The sequence below is a fragment of the Rhinolophus ferrumequinum genome, chromosome 19, assembly GCF_004115265.2.
Source record: "Rhinolophus ferrumequinum isolate MPI-CBG mRhiFer1 chromosome 19, mRhiFer1_v1.p, whole genome shotgun sequence".
Taxonomy (NCBI): Eukaryota; Metazoa; Chordata; class Mammalia; order Chiroptera; family Rhinolophidae; genus Rhinolophus; species Rhinolophus ferrumequinum.
In genome coordinates this window covers 12,230,528-12,252,916 of record NC_046302.1, presented here as the reverse complement: position 1 = coordinate 12,252,916, position 22,389 = coordinate 12,230,528, and the positions used below count along the sequence as shown (strand labels likewise).

Sequence of the window (22,389 nt, the reverse complement as noted above, 5' to 3'; positions counted from 1 at the left end):
TAAAGAATCCAACAGTCAATGTTTTATACTTATTTTCCTTTTTGCTCTCTCTCTCTCTTTTTGTTTAAAGTAATGTCAACCTTACGAGTAGTCAAAACAAAAGTTTTGATCACAGCTCATGACACTACTACAAACACTCTGGTGAAAATGTGGTATTTCCAAGGAAAAGAGGAGAAAAAAAAACCTAGTTCACACAAGCATAAAAACCAAGAGTTTTAAAAGGTAAACTGTAAAGTGTGTAATTCACATGTAACCAGAGAGAATTAAAATAAATATACACACAGGACAAGAGAGGGGAAGGAAATCAGAGTGAGGTGAGACGTCATCCCCACTTATCCACAGGTGAGAGCACACAGTTCATGCATCATGGTAGGAGGCCACGGGTATGCCACGAAAAGAAATCAACACACACAAACATGCAGTGGTATATACCAATACCAACCTCTAACATAAGATTACTATGTTTGACATACACATTTTCACCCTTTATTCGCTTAATCAGACTATTCTGAAAAAAGTGGAGAAGAAAGGGAAAGGTAAGGGACATGGTAGTCATGGGAACAAATACCATCCTCCACACTGCACCAACATGGTAACTGGCTACGGAGCATGCTGGAAGATTTGAACACCATGGACGAACAATGACTTATCACACACTGGTTTTTGCTATTGGTTTATTTTTAGTTTTCTACCTGTGCCTTGAGCTCTGCATCTTCTTCCTGGTCCGACTGCCAGCATCAAGAAAGAGTGGGAAATAAAGTCTTACCATGCAAGTGACTGACTCTAAGACTAAAGAACTATGGCCTATAAAAACTTGCTAAAAGGGGGGACCAGTTTGCTGTTGCATACGAATGCCATTTTTTCTTCCATACACGAACCACAACATTCTCACACACAAATTATGAAGCTTAACAAGAAGACAGTAATAAAAAATTCCTTGCTCAGTGGATCTTTCCCACTTTATCCTGGAGACTTCCAGGTTATGGTAAGTGCACACACGTGCTTGGGAGATGACAGCAAGGGTTGGCAGGCCGTCCTTAACGAGCATTAGAAGTGGTTCAGTTAGTATGGGTAGCTCCATTAAAATTAAAATTCCTAAGAAGGGCTATGATTTCCCAATAATGAGAGCTCTCTTGTAGTGTCTGAATCTTCACAATAATCCTATGAGGTTAGCTATTATTATCCCCAATTTGTAGGCCAGAGAACCGAGGCTCAAAGAATTTAACACAGAGGTCCCCACATTTAAAAATTTCTTGGAACCTTCAATTTCTTGAACCCCATACACTTAAAAGCCAATTTGGGAGAGAAGAAGACAGATATGGGGTCAGTAAGGATATTTAAAAAAAAAAAAAATCAATTACCATTAACATTACCCTCATTTCTTTAAAATGTAGACAGGACAATTTTTTAAGGTTTTAGAAAATATAATAAATTCACCTAAAAGCCATTTTGTTATCCTGACTTTTCTAATTTTAAGGACCTGTTTAATCCTGGGACTGGTATTGGAATAACAAAAGGAGGTAAGCAGGCCAAGCCACATGTGCACACAGCAGGAAAGCTGCGTTTCTCCCCATGGCACTCTGACCCGGGGCCTGGGCTTCCTGACCCTGTGCTACAGAGGAGGCTCAGAGTAAAACTGATGCCTGAGCAAGTGGCAGTAAGCAAATGAGTCTACCTGAGTCTCAGTTTCCTTATCTGTCAAAGGGAACAAGACTGCCTACCCAGAATGCCCCACCCTGCAATACTGCTATGCTGTCTCTTGAAAGAAAAGAAAGGGAAACTTGTTTATAAAATATTAGTGTGCACAGATAATTCTAACACAGTGCTGGCAACATGCTAGTTTTTAAGTGTAAAGTGGGTTCACAGCTCTTCATTTTATTTTTAAGCCTCACAATCTACCTATGTTACATGTGTTTGTTTGCATGTTTCAGATGTTATACAACAACATTTTAAACTGCTACCTAAATTTGAAGTATTATTAAAATATTTTTCATTTATAGCACTTAGGATTATAGTGAAATTTATTGAAGGTATTAACATGTAACTAATAATTCTTATAAAATCAAGATATAATTTGTTCAATTTTGGCATAGAAAATTATTAACTTTTAACAAAATTAAAAGATTAAATATGAATCTGAAAAACAGTTTTATAATATTACTTTTAATTTTAAAAATTATGATTTCCAAACTTTCAAATGAACCTTGGCATTTCCAAAGGAAGAAATTTAATTAAAATCCATTTTTAAATGTTTTCTGAAGGTATTTTCAATAAAATGATGTAAAACAAAGTTCTTCCTAAATACCCAACTACAAAATATTGTTAATACTGAATGATGTAACAAACAACCTAAAGTCAAAATTATCACAACGTAGAAAAATAAATTCTGCTAGCACTTTAAGAAATAAACATCTTGACTTCCATGACTACAGATAAATAATGTTTTTACAGAAATTTTAATTAGTGACCAGTAGAGAAGATTTGAAACACAACATAAGCCACACACACACATACACATACATAACATATTTAATGTATCCTAAAGATTAATAAAGGATACATAATGGCATAGTATCTCTCCTATCACTGTTCCACTTGATCATAATTTTTCCAGTAAAGTACTGTTATTTGTTGATTTTTTTCTTCCTTAGAGAATTCATTTATTTTGAGTGACCTATGTCTACAATAATGAGTTAAGAGAGTTTATTATTTTAATAACCTATTATTTGACCATTTGGGATATAAATACGAGGTGTGATCAAACAACATGGTGAATGTTTAAATAAAAAAAAAATTATTACAATAAAAGACACGTTGCCATTAACCTCTTCAAAATACTCCCCCTCACTTGGAACACACTTATCCCGTCATTCTTGCCACTTTTATGGAAGTCCTCTTTCGTGAGTATCTTTAGTTGCACTGTCATAGCTGCCTCGATGTCCTGAATCATTTCAACTTTGGGGAAGAGCTAGAAGTCGCACGGTGCCAGATCCGGTGAATAAGGTGGATGAGGACACAGCATAATGTTTTTATTTGACAGAAATTGCCATATACCAGAAGCGATGTGTGACACAGATCATTGTCATGATGGAGGATCATTTATGGCACACTTTAAAACACACCTTCTTTCAACCATAGCTCACACTCGACTGACTGCACCCAACAAGTTGAAACTTGTTGCACACCGTTACTAAGGTTCAACATGCCGCTTCCTGTATTAAAGATCCCTGCCTTTCTGTTGGATGGCATTTGGTAACAGCATTCACCGTATTTTATGATCACAATAGAAAGGCTCTGTGTCACACATCGATTCTGGGACAGCTATTTCTCTCAAATAAAAACATTATGGTGTGTCCTCATCCACTTTATTCACTGGATCTGGCTGCCGCCATGTGACTTCTGGCTCTTCCCCTAAGTGAAAATGACCATGAAAGGTAAACGTTTTGAATTGATTCAGGACATCGAGGCAGCCATGACAACACAACTAAAGACACTCACAAAAGAGGACTTCCCGAACTGCTTCAGAAAGTGGCAAGAATGATGAGGTAAGTGTGTTCGAAGTGAAGGAGATTGGCAATGTGTCTTTTACTATAATAAATTTTTATAAGCATTCATTGTAGTTTTTGATCACACCTCATATATATCTGTATCCAGTCAATAAGCTAATTAATTGTGAAGCTCCTCCCCACTCATAATGGATGTCCATCATACATGAACAGCCTCTCATTTGGGAGAGAGGAATACATTTTAAAAAAAGTATTATCAATTTAGTCAAATGTGATCCTAAAACTGACAGTCAGCATCACCTACGAACTCGTTAGAAATGCACATTCTCCATTCCCACCCCAGACTTTCTTCTGAATGAGAAACATGAGGATGGGACCTTCCACAGGATTCTGGTGACTAGACTAGGCAATAGAATATATTTAACTCCTACTGTTAAAGTTAGAATTTAACTAACTCTAAAAGCTAATATGCAAAGTTCCACTCTAAAAGGGAATATGTAAAGTTCCTAAATGCAGAGGACCCCACCACCACTATCAGCACACAGCGTTTTCGTTAGAACCACCACCCACCCTTAGTTATTATACCAACCTCAGTGGCGGTGGTTTCTCCATCAGCTGCGGTGTCTGTGCGCTCGCTGTCGGTCTATTGACCACAGAAGTGATCGGGGTCCAGGAGGAAGGCAGGAATAGAAAGCAAACCCGTCTGGTTAAATGGGGTACGGCACAGGCCAAACAGTTCATTCTCTTTGTCTGTGATCTGAATCATACTACCTTCCCACAAAAATGCAGGTTCAAGCAAAAGCAAAAGAAAGGCCAGAGCTAGGTTTCATCAGCAGAGCCACTCAGAGGAAGACCAGAGACACAGAGCCTGTGGGAACCACAGGAACTGCATTAGCCAAGCTGACCCGTCTGGTTTCATGTCTCGGGAAAACCAATTTGTCATTTTTTTCTCCCCCTTTTAACTAAAACCCCAGAAAGATCTCCTAAAAATGTCTAATGCAAATAAAATTGATGTTTATATATATATTTTTTATTCTAGTACTATTTCACATATTTGAAAGGTAAATTAAAATGTAAATTTAAATTAAAAGCTACTATAACAGTCACTGGACTTTCAGCCCCTCATTTATACCATTTTGATAATTTATATCCATTTATGACCGTCAGGCTGTCTGCATTACCTATTATTTTTAAAAAGCACATGCCAGTGACTCACAGGCATGTTTTACATGTGAAAAATGTAAATTTTCAAGTAGCATTGCTAACTAGATATTTTTTAAAACTACACGATGTGCTAATTTTGCCCCACCCTCCAATATAAAGAGGTATATCAAAGTATGTATTTAAACATTTTGTTCCAAAAAAACCATTCAAATGAAGCAAAGAATACTAATTATAAAAAATGAAAGAGAGAGAGAAAGAGACATCTACTTGGAAACAAATAAAACAAAGCACAGCATTTGACAGAGCCTAGGTTTTCAGGGGAGAATTACAGGATAATAATTTCAGGACTGGGTTTTAATCTGATTCAGAGGTTTATGATTTAAAACAAAAACTATTTTCTCTGGAGGAGAGTAGCGAATCATAGCCATTGAAATTGGGACATCTAGATACCCTATTATTAACTGACATTCCTTCCACAAACATCAAATAAGCATTATTAAAATTCTCTTCAGCAAAGATGTGTGATTAATATTTTGAAAACAACAAATCAAAACTGGGGCTCTAAGGTTGTGAATCTGACTCTTAAAATAATCTCTCACTCCCCAAAACATGGAATGTCAAGAAGGGAAGAGAGGGTGAGTGTTATTTATGTTCATGTAACTCTGGCTAGGTTGATTTCTTGACATTATCCCCAAATTTTATTTAATATATTCCTAAAAGAAAAGGAGTCAGAATTCAGGCAATGGTGTACCTGAGGTCACAATTCTGGCAACTTGCTACCATATCTATGTGGAAAATAATTTTCAGTAGGATGGTAAAGAAAGCATGTTGATACATTTTCATAGCCTGACCACTTTGGCAACAACTCGGGGAGTGGCTACTAATTTTCTTGAGTGATCACTGCTATGGCACTAGCATGGCTTTACCAACTGACAGTCTAGGGAAAGGCCAATCTGAATTAGGAAGAGAGACAGGTTATTGCTCAAATGTACAGAACAAATAAAAATCTTAAGTGTTCAAGAAAAAATAAGAATGACTTGTGTTCAGTGTGCTAACTAGTGTGTGAAAACTTTCAAATGTTCTTGAAAGTGTTTCTCCTCCTATATAAATTATTTCCCAATGGCTTTAAAATTTACATCAGTAACTTTCCAAGCATCTTAGTTTTAGATTACAGTTATGGTGCAGAGTGAGGTGTCTGACATCAAACTAACATGAGCTCACATCTTTGCTATTCAAGTCTGTGACACACCAGGCAAGTTTCGTATTTTAATCCCAACTTCCTCCTAGTAAAATGGGGGAAAATAGCCCTAACTGTATCAGGTAATAGATACCATATGATTTTACAATGTCTGACATATACAGAGCTAAAAATACCTATAATAATCGTAATATATTGATATTAATATATTACATAATTATTACTATGATATTCCCTAACTACACACCAATAAATAATAGGTTAGGCCATATCTAAACATCCTAAATTCCTACTTAGCACCTAGTCAGTCAGACACTCAAAAACATAGTGCCTGGTCAATAAATAGTTAATAAACGAGGTAATAAAGGTTGAATAAAGCAGCTTTTATAACAATTGTTATTTACATAATATACTATGACTAAATAAAACTGAAAAATGTATAGCATGTTATGAACTATCATATAACAATACTATTAAAACAATTTAAAATGTTAAAACCAAGTGATCAATATTTTCCTCCAGATTTGAATCCATCTTTTTTTTTTTTGCATTATAAAAAAGTTCCTCAGAAATTCATATGTAATTACATTCTATGGTATGATGAGCTAAACTGATCTCATAGATAATTTGATATTCTGCCCCTTCTTATTTGACCATTCTGAAAATACGAAAGAAAAAACAACATTGGCCAACAGCTTTATAGTTTGAAATGATTAAGCCTTTCTACACTGGGGTTCACTCTTGAGAAAGGCTGGAACTAATTAAGCCATCACAACATGTGAAAAATGCAAGCAGTGACGAAAAAATATTTAAAAAGAATTACAGTCATTAGTGATTTTGCAAAACGAAAATCACAGAACTGAACTGTATGTTACAAAGTCATCCAGTTTAGCTGCCAAAAGTGCTTGAAGCTTAGAGAATGAAACAGGCCATGTAAACAAATGACTTTTTTTTTTTAACTGAATGACCTACATATGAGTTCTCTAGCTCAGCTTGAACTAGAGTGCATAGCTCTTAACACTTGGCGTTAAGAGATGACATTGAACAGATGGCCAAATATGAAGTCTGTGTCAGGAGAGCTGCCATGGCTGACTAAGACTATAGAGGAGGGCTGAGAAGACTGTGGCAGCCAGAGCTGGTTCACGGTCTGAGAGGTTTGCAATAACAAGGAGACTCACATACTGGGAAGCTCCAGTCCTGCAATCACTAGCTTGCAACGAGTACTGCTGTGATTTGTTTTGCCGATGTAATGCAGACATGCCCAAGTTTAACATTAATTCTCATGCACTGATTACAACAAGATGTATACCCTGGATTAGGCACAAGATCTGTGTGGTTTGCTACACATAAGTTTAGTTATTTAGAATTCAGAAAAGCATAAAATGGCAATCTTTTTGCTTTATGATAGCTTGATGATTAACTCCATTCCTAAAGGAAAAATATATGTCCAGGTTGGAAACAACCATTATCATAAATTGTCTTTGTAGATAAAATTGTGTTCTTAACTGTTATATGTTCTAATCCTACATTATTTGATAATATTGCCACTGTGAGAAATGGTGCTACTAAAGCCTAAGATTTAAAATAGTTTTCTCTTAAAATATTTTTCTCACACACACACACACACACACACACACACACACACACCCCAAGGGTGCCAAAAAATGTGTACAAGTGGGCACTTTGGTTAACATTGTTCAAGCAGTAGTTCGCCGTAATCAGAAGTGTGTGGACGCTGATGGTAACCACTTTGAGCACCTCTTGTAATTGCACTAGTCAAACGTGACTTGTATTTTTATCTTTTGTTATCGGTATATATTGAGTATTACAATTTTAATAGTTTTTTCCTTTCTTAAAATGTATTTTTTTGGCACACTCTGTATATTTGGAGCTAAGCCATATATGACCCAAGATCCTGGAAAAGGGCTCTTAGGCAATATGAAATTGAAAAGCTTCAATTTTTATTTCAAATATCTGTGAAACCATTCCCATTTTTTCCCTTCTGCTGCATAGAAATGGTCCTAATACCACTAAATATAGATACTTAAACACCCTTGCAATACTATATACTCACAGGTGTAGCTCACGTGATTTCTAGCTGAACACAGAACTGAAATGACTTCCTTTCCTTTTAATAGTGTTGCTTTGACTTTGTAAAAAAATTTTTAATGCTAGGAGTACTGGGCTTATCTCCTGCCACAAAACCCTCTTTTGTGGGAACAGAAGAGCTGTAGGGACACAGGAGAGGTGTGGATAGGAGGGCAGGGGACAGCCAGGCGCCTCTGTTGGCAGCTCCTATTCTTTTTCCCTGGCTCTGTTGGAAGCCTGTAAAGGGAAACTGCTGGGCTGTTCATATAGCTTTGGAGTGGTGGGAAAGGAGAGCAATTAAGAGGAAAAACTGCTGGCTACAACGTCAACTCACTCATTGACTCAGATGAGGGACAGGAGATAGACAGGTGGCATGCCTTCACGGAGGGATGCTGAAGGCTCAAGTCCTTTCCCTACTAAACACTTGTCTGGCTGAGAGTCACAGAGGCTTATCCAACTTCCCTGGCCTTTCCATACTGTCTAAATGTGTGTGGGTTTTTGGCTCATGCTGGGTTTGAAAGAATTCATCCAATGTATGTATGCACTGACATTGTTAGTACTGATGAAATTTCAGCCCATTTTTACAACGTGCAGTCTTATAAAGTGAGTCTTTTCCTGACTGTTTGAAAACTGTTGTTTTCAATGGCAGTTCTTTCTGGTCCTACCAATGACTGATGTCACGTGGTTATTTTAAACTGCTCCCACCTTCTTTCTGACCCGACACACCCATGGGATCTGGCTCACCTCTATGTGTAACAATGACAATCTGGCAATGACAACAGCAGACTGTAGTGGGGACATTTCAGAATCTCCAAGGAGGAGAGGCATTTACAATTTTGTAAAGCTACCCATATGGTGACGACACATCCCCTATGGCAGTGTTCTCTCCCATCTCGCCTCAGATAAAGTAGCTTTATCTAGAGCACAGTACCACTATGTATCATGCTATCAGGATACAGTAAGTCCTCACTTAACGTTGTCGATAGGTTCTGCAACTTTAAGTGAAAGGACGTGTAACAAAACCAGTGTGAGTATAGACTAATTGATGCAAACAAGAGTTAAGTTCCTACAGCACCTCATCGATGTTATAATGAAAAGATGTTGAACGAAATAACGTTATGTGAGGACCTGCTGTACTTTCTGGTAACACTCCATAAATCTAGTTGAAAGCTATGCACCTGTCTTATGTGTCATTTTATTAAATGGTAATTGGCAGAACCTTTAACTTAACCCTGAGTTTTCACATAGCTAACGGGTTATTTAGAATGGACTTCTGGCTGTATCCTTCACCACCCATGTAACTGAGTGGGTAGCAGAATGATTCTGGGCTGGGCTCACACTGCTACATCCACATGGTGTTGTGCCTAACCCTGGGGCCGGGATGTACTCCCCAACACACAAAACCCTCTTCACAGATTGGCACAGACAATAAATGAGGCTCTGAAAGTAGGACCACTATCGCAGCAGGCGTCTAACACTGTTGCGGACCAAAGCCCCGACCACGACAGGGAAGTGTGTTCTATGCCGAGGTACACACCTCTTCCTCTGAACTGTCACTCGGGTCATTGTCTAGTGAGGCACTCAAGGAGGCCGCCTTGGGCTCCAGGTAGCAGAGGCACATAGCCAGAGGGAAGGAGAGAGTGAGGGCATATGGCACTGAGAAGGAGGCGGAGAGCAGAAAGAAAAAGATGAAGAGGAAACAGGGCACGAGGGAGGGTGAGCGAATAGGGAGATAATGCTGCAAGCTCTGTGGGAGGAGGTTGGTTTCAGACAGGTTGGGAAAAGAGAGGTACCCATCGTCATCTAGAAGAGAAGGGAATGACTCAGGGAGCTGCAAGGAGAAGGAGAACAGGGTGGTCCCTTTGCCAGTTTGCTGTTTGTAGCTAAAAGCGACATCTTGGTCCCCTAGGTACGGCTTCCCTTTGCCCTCAGAGTCCACAGAGGGCTCTCCGTGCATGTGCACAGTGTCTTTAGGTGGCTCGAAGCCTGGAGGTTGGTGGTCATTCTCCTTACACCTCCTACGGAGCTCTGTGGGAGATGCCAGGGGACAATGGTCTGATGCGGGGGGCAGGGGGCATGAATCAGTGCCAAGCCCAGGTGACTGATGTGGAAGAGACAGAGAGAGACAGAAAGCAGCAAACAGAGGTGCAAAAGGACAAAAAGAAAACTGCAATTAGTTAATTTTCTTATAGGTATCAATATAAAATTGTAAAACAAGAATTTTAGCACTAGGGTTGTTCATGAACTTTAAAGTACTCAAGCTGCATGCCAACACTGCCACGAATGGCTACCATTTTCCCATTATAGTTGCATCTAGGGTGGGCTCTTTAAAAAGTCAGAACAGAAGATATTTGTGGGCAATCACAAAGTCTACATGTTTCACATAATCAAAAAAATTTTGTTTCAACAGCTCTAGAAAGTTTTAGGGTTCTGAGAGCAAACATAACTGATAACTTAAAATTAAGACTTTCAATAACTTCTTCTGATCTCCAGCTAACAGATGTTACTATAGTTCAGTTGGATAAAAAAAAAAAAATGGGTTTCCAAATTAAGAAGTTTCTGGCCCCATTCCTATCTGATAAGCAGCTCCAATTGGGGAATCCAACAATTAGCATTTTAGGAAGTCTGACTCTCCACAAAAAATTGAGGTTCCTTTGATAATTCCTATTGTGGCTTATTTATCCATGATATAAATGGAACTTGAACTCTAGTAAGTGGTTTCAACAAGCTAACTAGCAAAACAATGTGTTTTCTTGTAATATGGCTTATATATACTTACTTTGTATTATTCACGGTCCATAAATAAGAGAAAGATACAATTTCCCAGCCTTCTCGCTTTTTTCTTTTTTTAGTAGATAAATTATATTTTTAACTGCCCTGGTTTAAGTCCTTAAGAGAAGGATAAAGGCAGGTATCCCCACAAACATGCTTCCCAGTGAGCTCAGGCTTCTGCAGGACAAGTGAGGCTCCTCACATTTTCTCTGGCCCTGGCAGTCTCAGTGAGCACAGCCAGTTTCCTCTGTAGGGGACAGAGGGCTGGTGAGAAAGGAGGGGAAGAAGTAAAAACAGCAAGCCTCAAACAGGACCTGTGCACAGCACTGAAGCTGCTATAGCCCAGGGAGGTATAAGACGAGGTCTCAATTAACTTGAAGATAATTAGACTTCCACTGTTCTCTGGACACGGTGTGTGTGCGTGTGTGCATGCACGCATGAATACGTGTGTGTGTGTATGTGTGTGTGTGTGTGTATACACACTTATGTTCGCCTAGTGACCTGATAGCATGGAAATTATCCAGCCTGCTTTGTGGCAGTTATCCAATCTGACTTGGTAACTATAGAGACAAAGGGTAAGAAAACACACAAAATTATATTGTGAATATAGGAGAATTTAGAAGTGTCCCTTTTTAGTATTATACAAGTATGTCTTTTCCTAATACTCACATGTGACATTAAACATTGTGTTTTAAACCAGACCCTGCACAAATCTCATTCAACTGAGAATAATGAAGAAGCTACAATTCGACTTCTGCATGCAGACAATTGTTCCTGCGGTGGCAGAGGGCCAGGCATCTGAGGTGATCATAGCAGGGAAATACGCCTCCTCTCAAAAGAATAGGGAACCAGCTGTTTAATAACTATTTTTAGTAACACATTTTCATTTTGTTTAAAAAATGAATGTCTTCCATGTTCCTTTTTGAAGATGAAGAATAAAATTAAGGTTTAATCTTCCACGCTGTATATTAATGTGGTTTTTAAAAGACAGCTTTGCCCTGTGGAAGATGAAGACAGTCATCTACCTCCTTCAGCACTTGGTCTTGGCAATAGACTTTCGGAAGCACTTTTGGATCAAAGTGCTGGCTTCTCAGAGACTCAGACTATGAGAGTCTTAGTTTTCTTTGTCTTTTTCTTTTCCCATGGTATAAATGGTACAAAGTAAAGATCGCTACAAGCTACATGTTCTATAAACAAATTGCTGATCTTTTAAAATCAAATAAAGTGAGAGTGCCTGGATCTATTTTTGGAGCAAACTAAAAGTCATGTGCTTTTATGTGTCACTTAATCATATTCACACACCCATGAGAATCATATGATTTTCAAGAAATCACGGAACACATTTGCTGTTCAGGTATGTTACCTTCTTTTCATGTCCTATTTAAAACCTATCTTCACTTAATTGAAAGGAAGAGTATAAGAACATTAATTCATAGTAAAGTACATTTTGACAGCACAAGTGATCCAAATATTCTTGCTGTCATTTCCCATCATGCTTTTATTTTTCTGTCTGGCAAATAATTTTACCCTAAAAAAAGTCATGGACTGGGTCATTTGGAATATCCTAACATAACTACAATAATGATGTTTGTTGATCTACCCATTTAGCTGTCACTATTAAATTCTTGTCAAAAAGAGCATTTTTCTATAGTGTCCCAGGTGGTGAGTCCCTGCCACATAAATCTGTATTTGAATAGCCGAAGTGCAAAAGAACATTTTGGAATCAAATTTAAGCTAGTTTTAGCATAGCCTGTAAGTTATACAGCATTTTTATTCTGCTATTTCCTTTCATTCTGTACCATGTACATTGCAGGAGCCACTCTGTTTTTCCGTATTATTATGTATAAAGCTCCCAATGTGTTTTCTTTTCTGACTTTTAGGGAGCTGCTCTGTGACATACAAAATCCCTAACCAGAAGCAGGTTATCTATGTGATTTTTGACTTTTATTTTCTAAAAAGTTGCTTTATAGTGTTGGATCACCAGAAATAAACATACAGTTTAAAAATGAATTAAATTTTAGGTGAAATGAAGTTACAAAATTTAATGAAAAAAACACATTGGAGAAACTGCTGCCAAATTCACTTTCCATCTTCCCCTGCCACCTTCTGCCTTAATACTGCTTTCCAAAACATGCCCACTCACTACTTTGATGATTAGATTATAATCCTAAAACTGAGAGAGGAAACGGTGTATAAACACACAGGCTATGGTCACTCAGTTATTTGCAGTCAGAAGAACGGCAATGTAATCATACTGTATATGGAAAAAAATATACAGTACTGGGGTAGGAGAATGGGGCCAGAAACAAAGAAAACAGCTTTAGTGACAGCCCTGAAATGTGAGCCCAAACAGAAAAGTGTAATACGCCATTAAACATATTTTTAAGAAATACAGATAGGGCAGCTGTTGAAAGTCTTACGTAGCACATCAGTTGTTAAAATAAAAATGCTCAAAAAGTTAAAAAGGAATCTTTCAGAGGAAAAATGTTGACAAAGGAAATAATTTTGACAGTATGAATGTGACTAATGCTGCAATATGAAGTAGCCTAAATCTTCACACATTCCTGGCTTACACCCTCAGTGTTCTTTAGTAGTTCTCAATAGTTTGCGCAAGCCCTAGGAAGCAGCCTGGGAGATGTACCTTTCCCTCGTGCCGTATCGCTGCAACAGCAGTGGCTTCCTCTGCTTTTTTCCGTCTGTCTTCTTCCTCGTCACGCTCTTCCTCGGCCTTTTTCTCTGGAGTCACAGTAGTGATCAAGTTGGTCTGAGAGATGCCCTTTGTTGTGGCGTACTGGCCAGTGCCAACCTCTGCAGCAGACACAGAATCCTTCATGTATATTTCATGGTTTTCATTCACTGAGGCTAAAAGCAAATACAATTGAAAAAATAAAGTCTGAAATAGTTAAGTCAGAAGACAGATGAACACCAATTGTCCCATTATGGAAAAATTACCCCTACAAAATACCAGGTTCGTGTTTGAAAGACAAGTCAGCACTGCAGGTACCTTCATCTAAGCACTACTATAAACTCAACTTTCTGTATCATCTACACTGGCATGTTCTAAAATGATTTAAATGCTCTTCTGTTGAAGCCACCAGAATAGTTTTCATCCATTCTCAGGCTCTACAGTGAGGATGGTTGTCAGGGTGGATGTGAGCTTAAGGATGGAAGGCGGAGCCGTACCCGAGCCTTAACAGAGTAACTGGCTGGGCACCAGCACCAGAAACTTAGCGGCAATTTCCACAACTGACAATATTTTCAGTAGGCAACTGATCTACTACACTTGACTTTAAACATATCTTTAAAAGTGCCACTCACCAAGGAGCACTGAAATTATTTTTTTAATTATTATTAATAATGGTTTAAAAGTCTCCTGCAATATAAAAGCCACATACAGAACATTGAAAATTAACCATCTTGGTTGAGATTATAAAATTCAGATGGCAACTCCATTCAACTGAAGTGCAGAAATGTTTTAACTGCTGCTGCACTTTAAAAAGATCTGCATACATATATACCATGATATGCACACATTCATTTTTCTCTAATATTTTGGGAAAATAAGACAAACATTGCTAATGAAATTCATGCAAAGGCAAGGCATGCAAACATAAGAGATACAAGATATAACTTTTCATCCCAGTTAAAATGTCTTAGTGAAAGAGACGCCTGATTCGGTTAAATTTTTAAAATCTGGCCCTCATTATTTTGGGTTTTAGATATCACAGTATTTATTGAGATTTATAATTGCTGCTTTTCAAATACACAGTAGCTAATCACAGGCAAAATATAATCTGCTTTCATATTTTAGGAAGTTTAAAAAGTGTAAGAAAAGATTCTAAAATTCTTTTGATAGTAAACCATTTCACTAAAATACCTTCACTAAGATATTTTACATCTTGTTACACTGATGAAAAAGCTTATATAAGATATAGTTTCCTAATGGGCCAGTGAGGCTGTTCTATATTAGATGCAATGTTGCAAAAAGCAGTTTATATTCCAACATGCAGCCACAGCCCCCAGATCAGCAGCACAAAAAACATACTAGAATTGGCAGGACTGCAAAGAGTGAGAGACAACACATACTAACATCACTTTTGGGCAGGGAGGAAGAGACAGCACGGTATTAGTACGTTTATTTCACGTTGTCTTCTGTCTTCTCAGCAATTGTTATCACACAAAAGGTCATGAGGAAAACAACATTTACAACAAATGGGTTCCCTTGGGTACATATCACTGAACAAAGTGAGTGGTATTCGGGGGAAAAGGTGTGATTCTACAAAAGTTCCTCCAACACTGACATACAGAATACAAACACAGTTTAAAGAGATTTTCTGAAGGACAAAGAAGAGTGAGACAACGCTGAAAGAAAAGCTTCAATGTTAACATGGATATTTCAATACCTTAATTCAACTTGAAACAGTCCTAATAAACATTTTATTCCAAAAGTTTGGCTCTAAGTTAGATATTACTAAAACGGAAAACTCTTAGAAGATACAGAATGGTAACAACCACTTAAGCCAGCTGACAAAAGTCTGTAAGGATAGTTATCAATATAATTATTGAGACAATTATAATTACATCTATAAGAGTGCTTTGACATATGTCTTATTCAGTCTTTGCAACAACCCCGTCAGTGGTGGCCTTACTCCCATTTTACGGATGATGGCCGTAACCCAGACAGGAGAGTTTAAACCATTCACCAACTGCTATCTAGCCAGGAGGCCTGGACTTCAGCCTGGATTTATCTATACCAAGGTGAGTGTTCTTTCTACTTCACTAGTAACGTATATAATAGGACACTACTAACACAACGTTTGCTTCTATAAACTGTTTATAACATCTTCCATTAGGAAAACACAATCTTTTTCATCAAGGGATTCAGGGAGTATGTTGCCCCACCAACCACACTAGGGTATGGTGAAGGGAAGGGAGAACAGAGACTCCGGCAAGTGATGGAGAAAAGGTACAGAGGAAGGTGATCTCAGGCACTTGTAACTTTTCTTTATTTTTGTTTATGCTTTTGCTTATTATTAAAATCATATACCTGCTGATAACTCCTAACTCTTTATGTACACAGAATAGGTCTTCCATAACACAACTGATGTCTGGGTGTTCTGAATCAGAAGACAGGTCTGACCATGGCTTGGTTCCTAAGTTAAGTACGAGTATTACTACAGCTTTCATGTCTTGTAACAGAGAGCACATCTGCATGTAACTATAAGTACAATATAAAACTGTCACACAAAAAGTAAAACCGGCTGAAAACTCATGATTATGTCATTCCTCAAACATGTTATTTAAGTGATTCTCTCCCTGTTTTACTTACACATTTGACTTAGCAGAACATTTATATAGCAATACTCTCCCATTCCATCTGGTATATAATTAATATTAACCAGGAGGATTTAATTTAGAGCCCTTTGTTCTGTTATTTGAATGTCATCCTTTCTATCAGCTATTATTCATTGACTGATAAGAGTCGCATTTTATTCATAAATTTTTTTAGAAACAGAGATAAATTTAACTTACAGTTTTCTTTCTGAAACAAATTGTCTAAGACAATCCTGACAATCATTTAATCTGCTGGCAAGGGAACCAAATTACTTATAGGGAACGTGACTACTGTATTTAGAATGAGAGCATCTTTCTCCAAATTCAGGGTACCAGCTTAAAAAACATATGCTGTTCATCTCTCAGTACCATTCTTTTATGTAATTTTATATAAATCTACAATAACAGACATTAGCCTCACAAAGGCACGTTGTGTTTAGGGCGCGGGGTTAAAACTTGCCATTCAGCCACAGACCAACAAGTGTTTTCCACTGCGTACTATCCAAGAAGATCTATGTTTATCAAAAGCTCACGATGGTCTCATCCTATTGGGTAGCCACTGGGGATTACTACGGGCCAGTAAATGATGCCTACCTCCATCCAAGCTGCGAGACATGGTGTAACGTTTGCTGGACGAGCGTTCAAAGTATGGGGCTGGGCGATCTATCAACGCACTGGCTCTTCTTGTTTGGGCTTGTGTTCTGCCACTATAACGAAACTTGGAACCCAAGGTAAGAAATTTCTTTGGTGGTGCTTCTGGCATCAATAGTCTAAAGATATTAAAGAAAAAACACCAGATAGGCTATTAAATCAAATATTAAGAAATCTAACTTTTTACTCGTTCTGAAAGATAAAGTGCTTTGTGTACTAAATGATTAATACCCAATATGCAATAAATGGATCTTATTTTGTAAGAAAAAAGTCAATTCACACAGTATATATATCAAGGAGGGTTACAGAGAGGATATAAGTAAAATGGGTTGGGTTGGACTAGTGAACTTTAACATCCCATGCATCTGTAGAGTCTCTGGTTCTATAACCCCAAACAGCAATTAAATAGGTCATGGGAGTGAAGAACAGTGATAATTTGTTATCATGTAGACACAAATCTGACGGCCCGAGTACTGTATGTAAGCAAAGGAGTCCAGGGTTTTGAGAAATTACTGAAACAGTAAATAATGGACTGGCCATACTATAAAAATAATAAAAGGACATTAAAGATAATTTTAAAAAGGGGGTGATGGGGCAGATTAAATATAAGACAAATTAAGGAAAATTCCTCAAATTTAGTCAGTTCTGTTAGGATCTCTTACCAAGAAATCCCATGACAATGAACTTAAAGGACTTGAAAGGATATGCTTTCACATTCTTTTTCCCACCAATCTCTTTCAGCATGTGATTCCAATCATTCTAATTCTTCCTTAGGAATACAACCAAAATGATCTCTACCTACCTGAAAAATGTATGGTGTTCAACGCATACTTTCCATAAACGCTTGGCAGCTCGATGGTTTGGCAGCTTGAAGCCAATGGTACTTTCAAATTGTTCAAACTAAATTTAAAAAACATATTGAAGAGCTAAGTTTGGAATCATAAATAACAGAAAAGCAAATAATTTGTAAAATCGTAATACCACCCACAAATTTTTCCTTTACTCACTAAATCAATTGCTACATGCAGAATTCATGGTACACAAAGTCATTATTAAAAAGAAAAAAACCTCCTTGTATCTATCTCCTTTAAAATGTTGCACATATAGGGGCGGCCGGGTGGCTCAGTTGGTTAGAGCACGAGCTCTCAACAACAGGGTTGCCAGTTCGATTCCCACATGCACCAGGGAGCTGCGCCCCCCACAGCTCGACTGAAGACAATGAGCTGCTGCTGAGCTTCTGGAGGGGCGGCCAGATGGCTCAGCTGGTCAGAGCGCAACAACAAGCGCGAGCTTTCAACAACAAGGTTGCTGGTTCAATTCCCACAGGGGATGGTGGGCTGTGCTCCCTGCAATTAAAACTGCAACGGGACTTGGAGCTGAGCTGCACCCTCCACAGTTAGATTGAAATCTAGCAAGTTGGAGCTAACGGGCCCTGGAGAAGTACACTGTTCCCCAATATTCCCCAATAAAATCTTTAAAAAAAAGCTGCAGGTATAGACAACAACATTATGCATATAGTAAATGTCTTATGTACCAGTATTGATCTTATGAAAACTAAATGCAAAAAAAGATATTGGATTCTTTCTAGAGACCAATTTGTCCTGATCTCATTTTTAAGCCTAATTATCATGGTTTCTCCATGACATCATGACTTCAACGGGAAGGTTAGAGAGATGAACAAAAGGTTTATAGTCTGCAGCATTCTCAGGATGACATTTTCTCCTACTCTCTGGTCTGGAAATATGTATATATCATAGGTATTTGATGACTTGATATCAGATATTACTGATGTTATTTGTGCATTCTAATGTGAATTATTATGTCAAATGCTAACATCTCTTGATATTATACATAAGATCAGATATTAAAAAAACACATTTTCATATTTTTCAGCATATATGGTTCAGATGATACTCTATCAGCCATTTGATTTTTCAAGGTGAAATATCTGATTTCCTGAGTAATATATTTTAATATTATTGCAGATTCTCATTAATTTTTTTATTTTTTGAAGACAGTATGCATCCGGCCACCAGAGGGCAATCATCGTAAACAATGAAGGCTTTCCAAAGGAACACAAAACCACCAGACTACTGATAGAATCAATAGCAAAAAAAATTTATGTGGCAAAGAACCAAGGGGAGGGATCTTCTGCATGGCATGTGAGATATACTTATGCTTGACCTCTATTTCTTGCTTGTTGAGAGGGGCTGGGTGGAGCGAGACTGGGAAATACATCACAGGTTGCTCTAGCTGCAACTGCCTTTCCCAATTTCTGACTCACTGCGGATGTTCGTGTGCAGTGGTGGTCATAAAAATTGTTACTGTGCAACAGACCTACTCAATCGACAAGCCATCCTCCCTTTATTCATCCTGCATCTAATATGTCCCACACACCGTGCTAAGGCCAGGGGCTTTAAAAAAGAGTCGATTCGCTCCTGCTGCAAGAAGCCAGGAAGATTCTTTCAAGGATGATAATGGCCCCTGCACTTTTTAAATGTTTATCTATCTCGCTGTGTTTTGTATCCATTACTTTCAACCTCTTCAGAGCGTTCCTGTCAGCAACAGTTTCTTTTCACTCATTCTTCTCAGCCTAGAACTATGACTATAAAAAAGGGGAAGGAAACAACTTTCTTTGAGCTTGTTTCTGCCTGAACCAGAACTATCACCTGCTCACTGCTAAACATCACAAAGGAGAAGCCTCCGCTACTTCTCTCCTTACCTCACTGCAACATGCCAGGTTCTCCTAAAACCTTCTTGAACTCTTAAATGGCTCAACAGGATCTAACTGTCAACTTCGATGCACTTTTCTTAGTTTTCATCCTGCACTTTCTCCGTGACATTTGACACTGCTGGTTAACCACATCCCCCGAATCTCATCTCCTTATCTCCCTGTCACAGTGACTGGTTTTGCCCCTTATTTTCTTTCTCTGGCTGTTATTCTTAATCTCCCTATGTGCCTCTATTGCCTTTTCTCGCTCAAAAAGTGGTGTCAACCAGAGTTTTTTGTTTTAGGGTCTTTTTTTCTTTTTCTTTAATTTCTCTTGTTCTTTGGTTAATTTGTCCCATGCCTACTAAGACCTTGAATAAAACGTACAGAGTTGATGACTGTTCAGGTCCTGTATTTCTTACTATGTAAGAATAACCTCCTGAAAATCCGTCCCAAAGGAATTTCAATCTTTCTTTTCCTGAAATTCTCCCCCCTTTTCTCTCTTGCCTAGTAATACTACCTCCATTGACTTCTCTCATGCAAACTGAAAACCTCTGATTATTCTGGACTCTTTCTTCCTTTTATCTTTCCCTCATCCTGTCTCTAACACCGACTGTTCTGCCTCTGAAATCTCTCTTTCAAATGTGCTCCTTCCATTCTATTCCTAGAACCTCTGCCCTAGTTTAGGTCTCCTCACTTCACATCGCTAAGTAGCTGAATTTCATTAAGAAATCCATCATTCCAACTTATTCATGAAGTTACGTCATATCCTAAATTTAAAGCCTTTCATTGCTCACTACTGTCTCCTGATGCATCTCCCCAACTTTCCCTTCAGGCCTCTCACAACTAAGCTCAGTCCATGTCTATGGAAGATTATCTCATTTGTACCATGATGTCATAATTCTGAGTGTGTGAGTCTGTTTCTCTGCTAAACAGAAAGTCCTTTAAGGACAGGAATAAGGTCATATTTAGCTTTCTGTTTCCAATGCCCAACATGGTGTCTGGCAACAAATAGATGCTCACTTAATAAATGCTTAACGAATCCAAAAGGATATACATCAGTTATGATTCCAACATGCAATCTTTAGGTGGTATTTTTTAAATTACTGCAATTTCAGGTACATGAAAGGCTTACAGATTATTTCTATTTCAGACTTCATAGACACGTATGACTTTATATTTACATTAAACATGATTGCTTCCTTTAACAGTCTGATACTTTAATTGTATTTCCACTAGTGGGTAGGCTGACTGTGAAGACCAGAGATAATTCTATAAGATGCCAAAAAATGCTCAGAGACATAAACGAACTGCAATCTTAGAGCTTTGCCTCCATTATGTTAACTACACTGATTAGAAATGGAGATACTTACTATCTATTAAGCAGATAATAACAGATATTCACTACCTATTATGTATAAACCACTAAGTAGGATATAAATTTAAGTTGATCATGATCATGGATGTTGTTGCCCAAGGAATAAGCCTTAGTTAATAAATTTGACTCTTTTGTTAGATTAAAAAAAAAAAGGTGGAAATATATTAGGCTGCGGAACATTTACATAATTTACACTTAGCATCCCTTATTCTAATCTTTCTGGTACCTTAACGCACATTATCTCTAACCTCTTTACTTTAGGATGCTATCGGATTTGGAGGACAAAGAGAAAAAGCACTGAGACAAAACAGGACAGACAGGAAGAAATCTATTCTTTATTCACAAAGAGATTTAATGACTAAGAGTTTCTTTTATACCAGTGCTGGAAATACACAAAGCATTGTTCATGAATCTGGATTTACACTAAAATATGTAAAAACAACTCTTTCAATTAATGTATGCAGTGGGAAAAATTGAAATAAAATAATAAAAAAGGAAAACATTTATTGATTATCATTTACTAGACAAACCTACAATAAATTCTCTTAGGCATTTAGACATACTTGTAACTAACCATATGTCATGCGATGGTAAAAACTTGTAAGCAGGTAATTTAAATTTCTGTTTGCTATCAGGTACCTTTCTTCCCAATGTACATGCAAATTTGGGTCTACTTACCTCTCCCGGGCGGATCTTAATGTAAAAGTTGTTCCGTTTATATGAAATTTTTAGAACCTTAGGCCAGGCAAATCTGTTTATCCTCAGTCGGTCACGATATATCAACAGACCACTTGCACAAACTCCTAACATAATTTCTACTCCTTCAGAATCCTGGAAAATAGCAGCAAGAAACAATGGATCAGTATCTCACTTATTTCCACTTATAGCTGGGTACGATATTTAAGCTTCCATGACAGAACTGTAATTGACTACCTGTAGCTCTAATTTAAACATGAAAAATACTGCAGACATTTTAAAAACATTATCACTAAATAATAGCCTTTTAGTGAAGATATTTATCATTATAGCGATTTGTTAGAGTATAATTTACTCACCTAGGTATCTGATTTATAACATAAACACTGCACAGAGAGAAGGCCAACCAGATGAAGGTGTGTTAGTAATAACAGCTGCGGTTCTCACTCACTGAGTGTCAAACACTGCTCTAAGCACTTTACGTACATTAACGCTTTTAATCTTTACTAGGCTATTTTGAGATAGCTGCTATTATTCCCATTTTACAGATGAGGAAACTGTGGCATGGAGAGGTTATGTATCTGTCCCAGTCAAATGTGGGCAGCCTGGTTCCAGAGGCAGCACTCCTAACTAACATGTATACTAAAAGAGGGGCACTATCCCTTCTTATGAGTGTTTTGGCGTTTATTCCTTTAAAAAGAGCCTCAATCTTTTTTTTTATGTATCATTATTGTTGGAGTAAAATTTAAATATAACATAATTTTTTTTAAGTATAAACTGTACTTCCCCACAGGCCCCCAAAACACATGCACTGCCTAGTGGTAATCACAATTAACAATATGATTCACATATGTATAGATCCATTGTATATATGTGTAGTTTGGTCTTTTAT

General features: G+C 37.7%; 1 protein-coding gene across 18 annotated transcripts in view; it reads right to left on the bottom strand.

Annotated features, from left to right (window-relative positions):
- Positions 1–22,389, bottom strand: part of EPB41L3 (erythrocyte membrane protein band 4.1 like 3) — a 147,596-nt gene that overhangs the window by 16,283 nt on the left and 108,924 nt on the right. For 8 of the 18 annotated variants that reach the window (XM_033135670.1, XM_033135665.1, XM_033135669.1 and 5 more), the window contains exons 9-15: positions 21,480–21,632; positions 17,516–17,613; positions 16,657–16,832; positions 13,370–13,590; positions 9,494–10,057; positions 4,096–4,149; positions 693–728 (exon numbers count right to left, since the gene is read on the bottom strand). In XM_033135670.1, coding sequence (XP_032991561.1) covers positions 693–728; positions 4,096–4,149; positions 9,494–10,057; positions 13,370–13,590; positions 16,657–16,832; positions 17,516–17,613; positions 21,480–21,632 — 1,302 coding nt within the window. The remainder of the gene's footprint in view (positions 1–692; positions 729–4,095; positions 4,150–9,493; positions 10,058–13,369; positions 13,591–16,656; positions 16,833–17,515; positions 17,614–21,479; positions 21,633–22,389) is intronic. The other 10 variants (XM_033135681.1, XM_033135672.1, XM_033135678.1 and 7 more) reach the window with 4 other exon arrangements.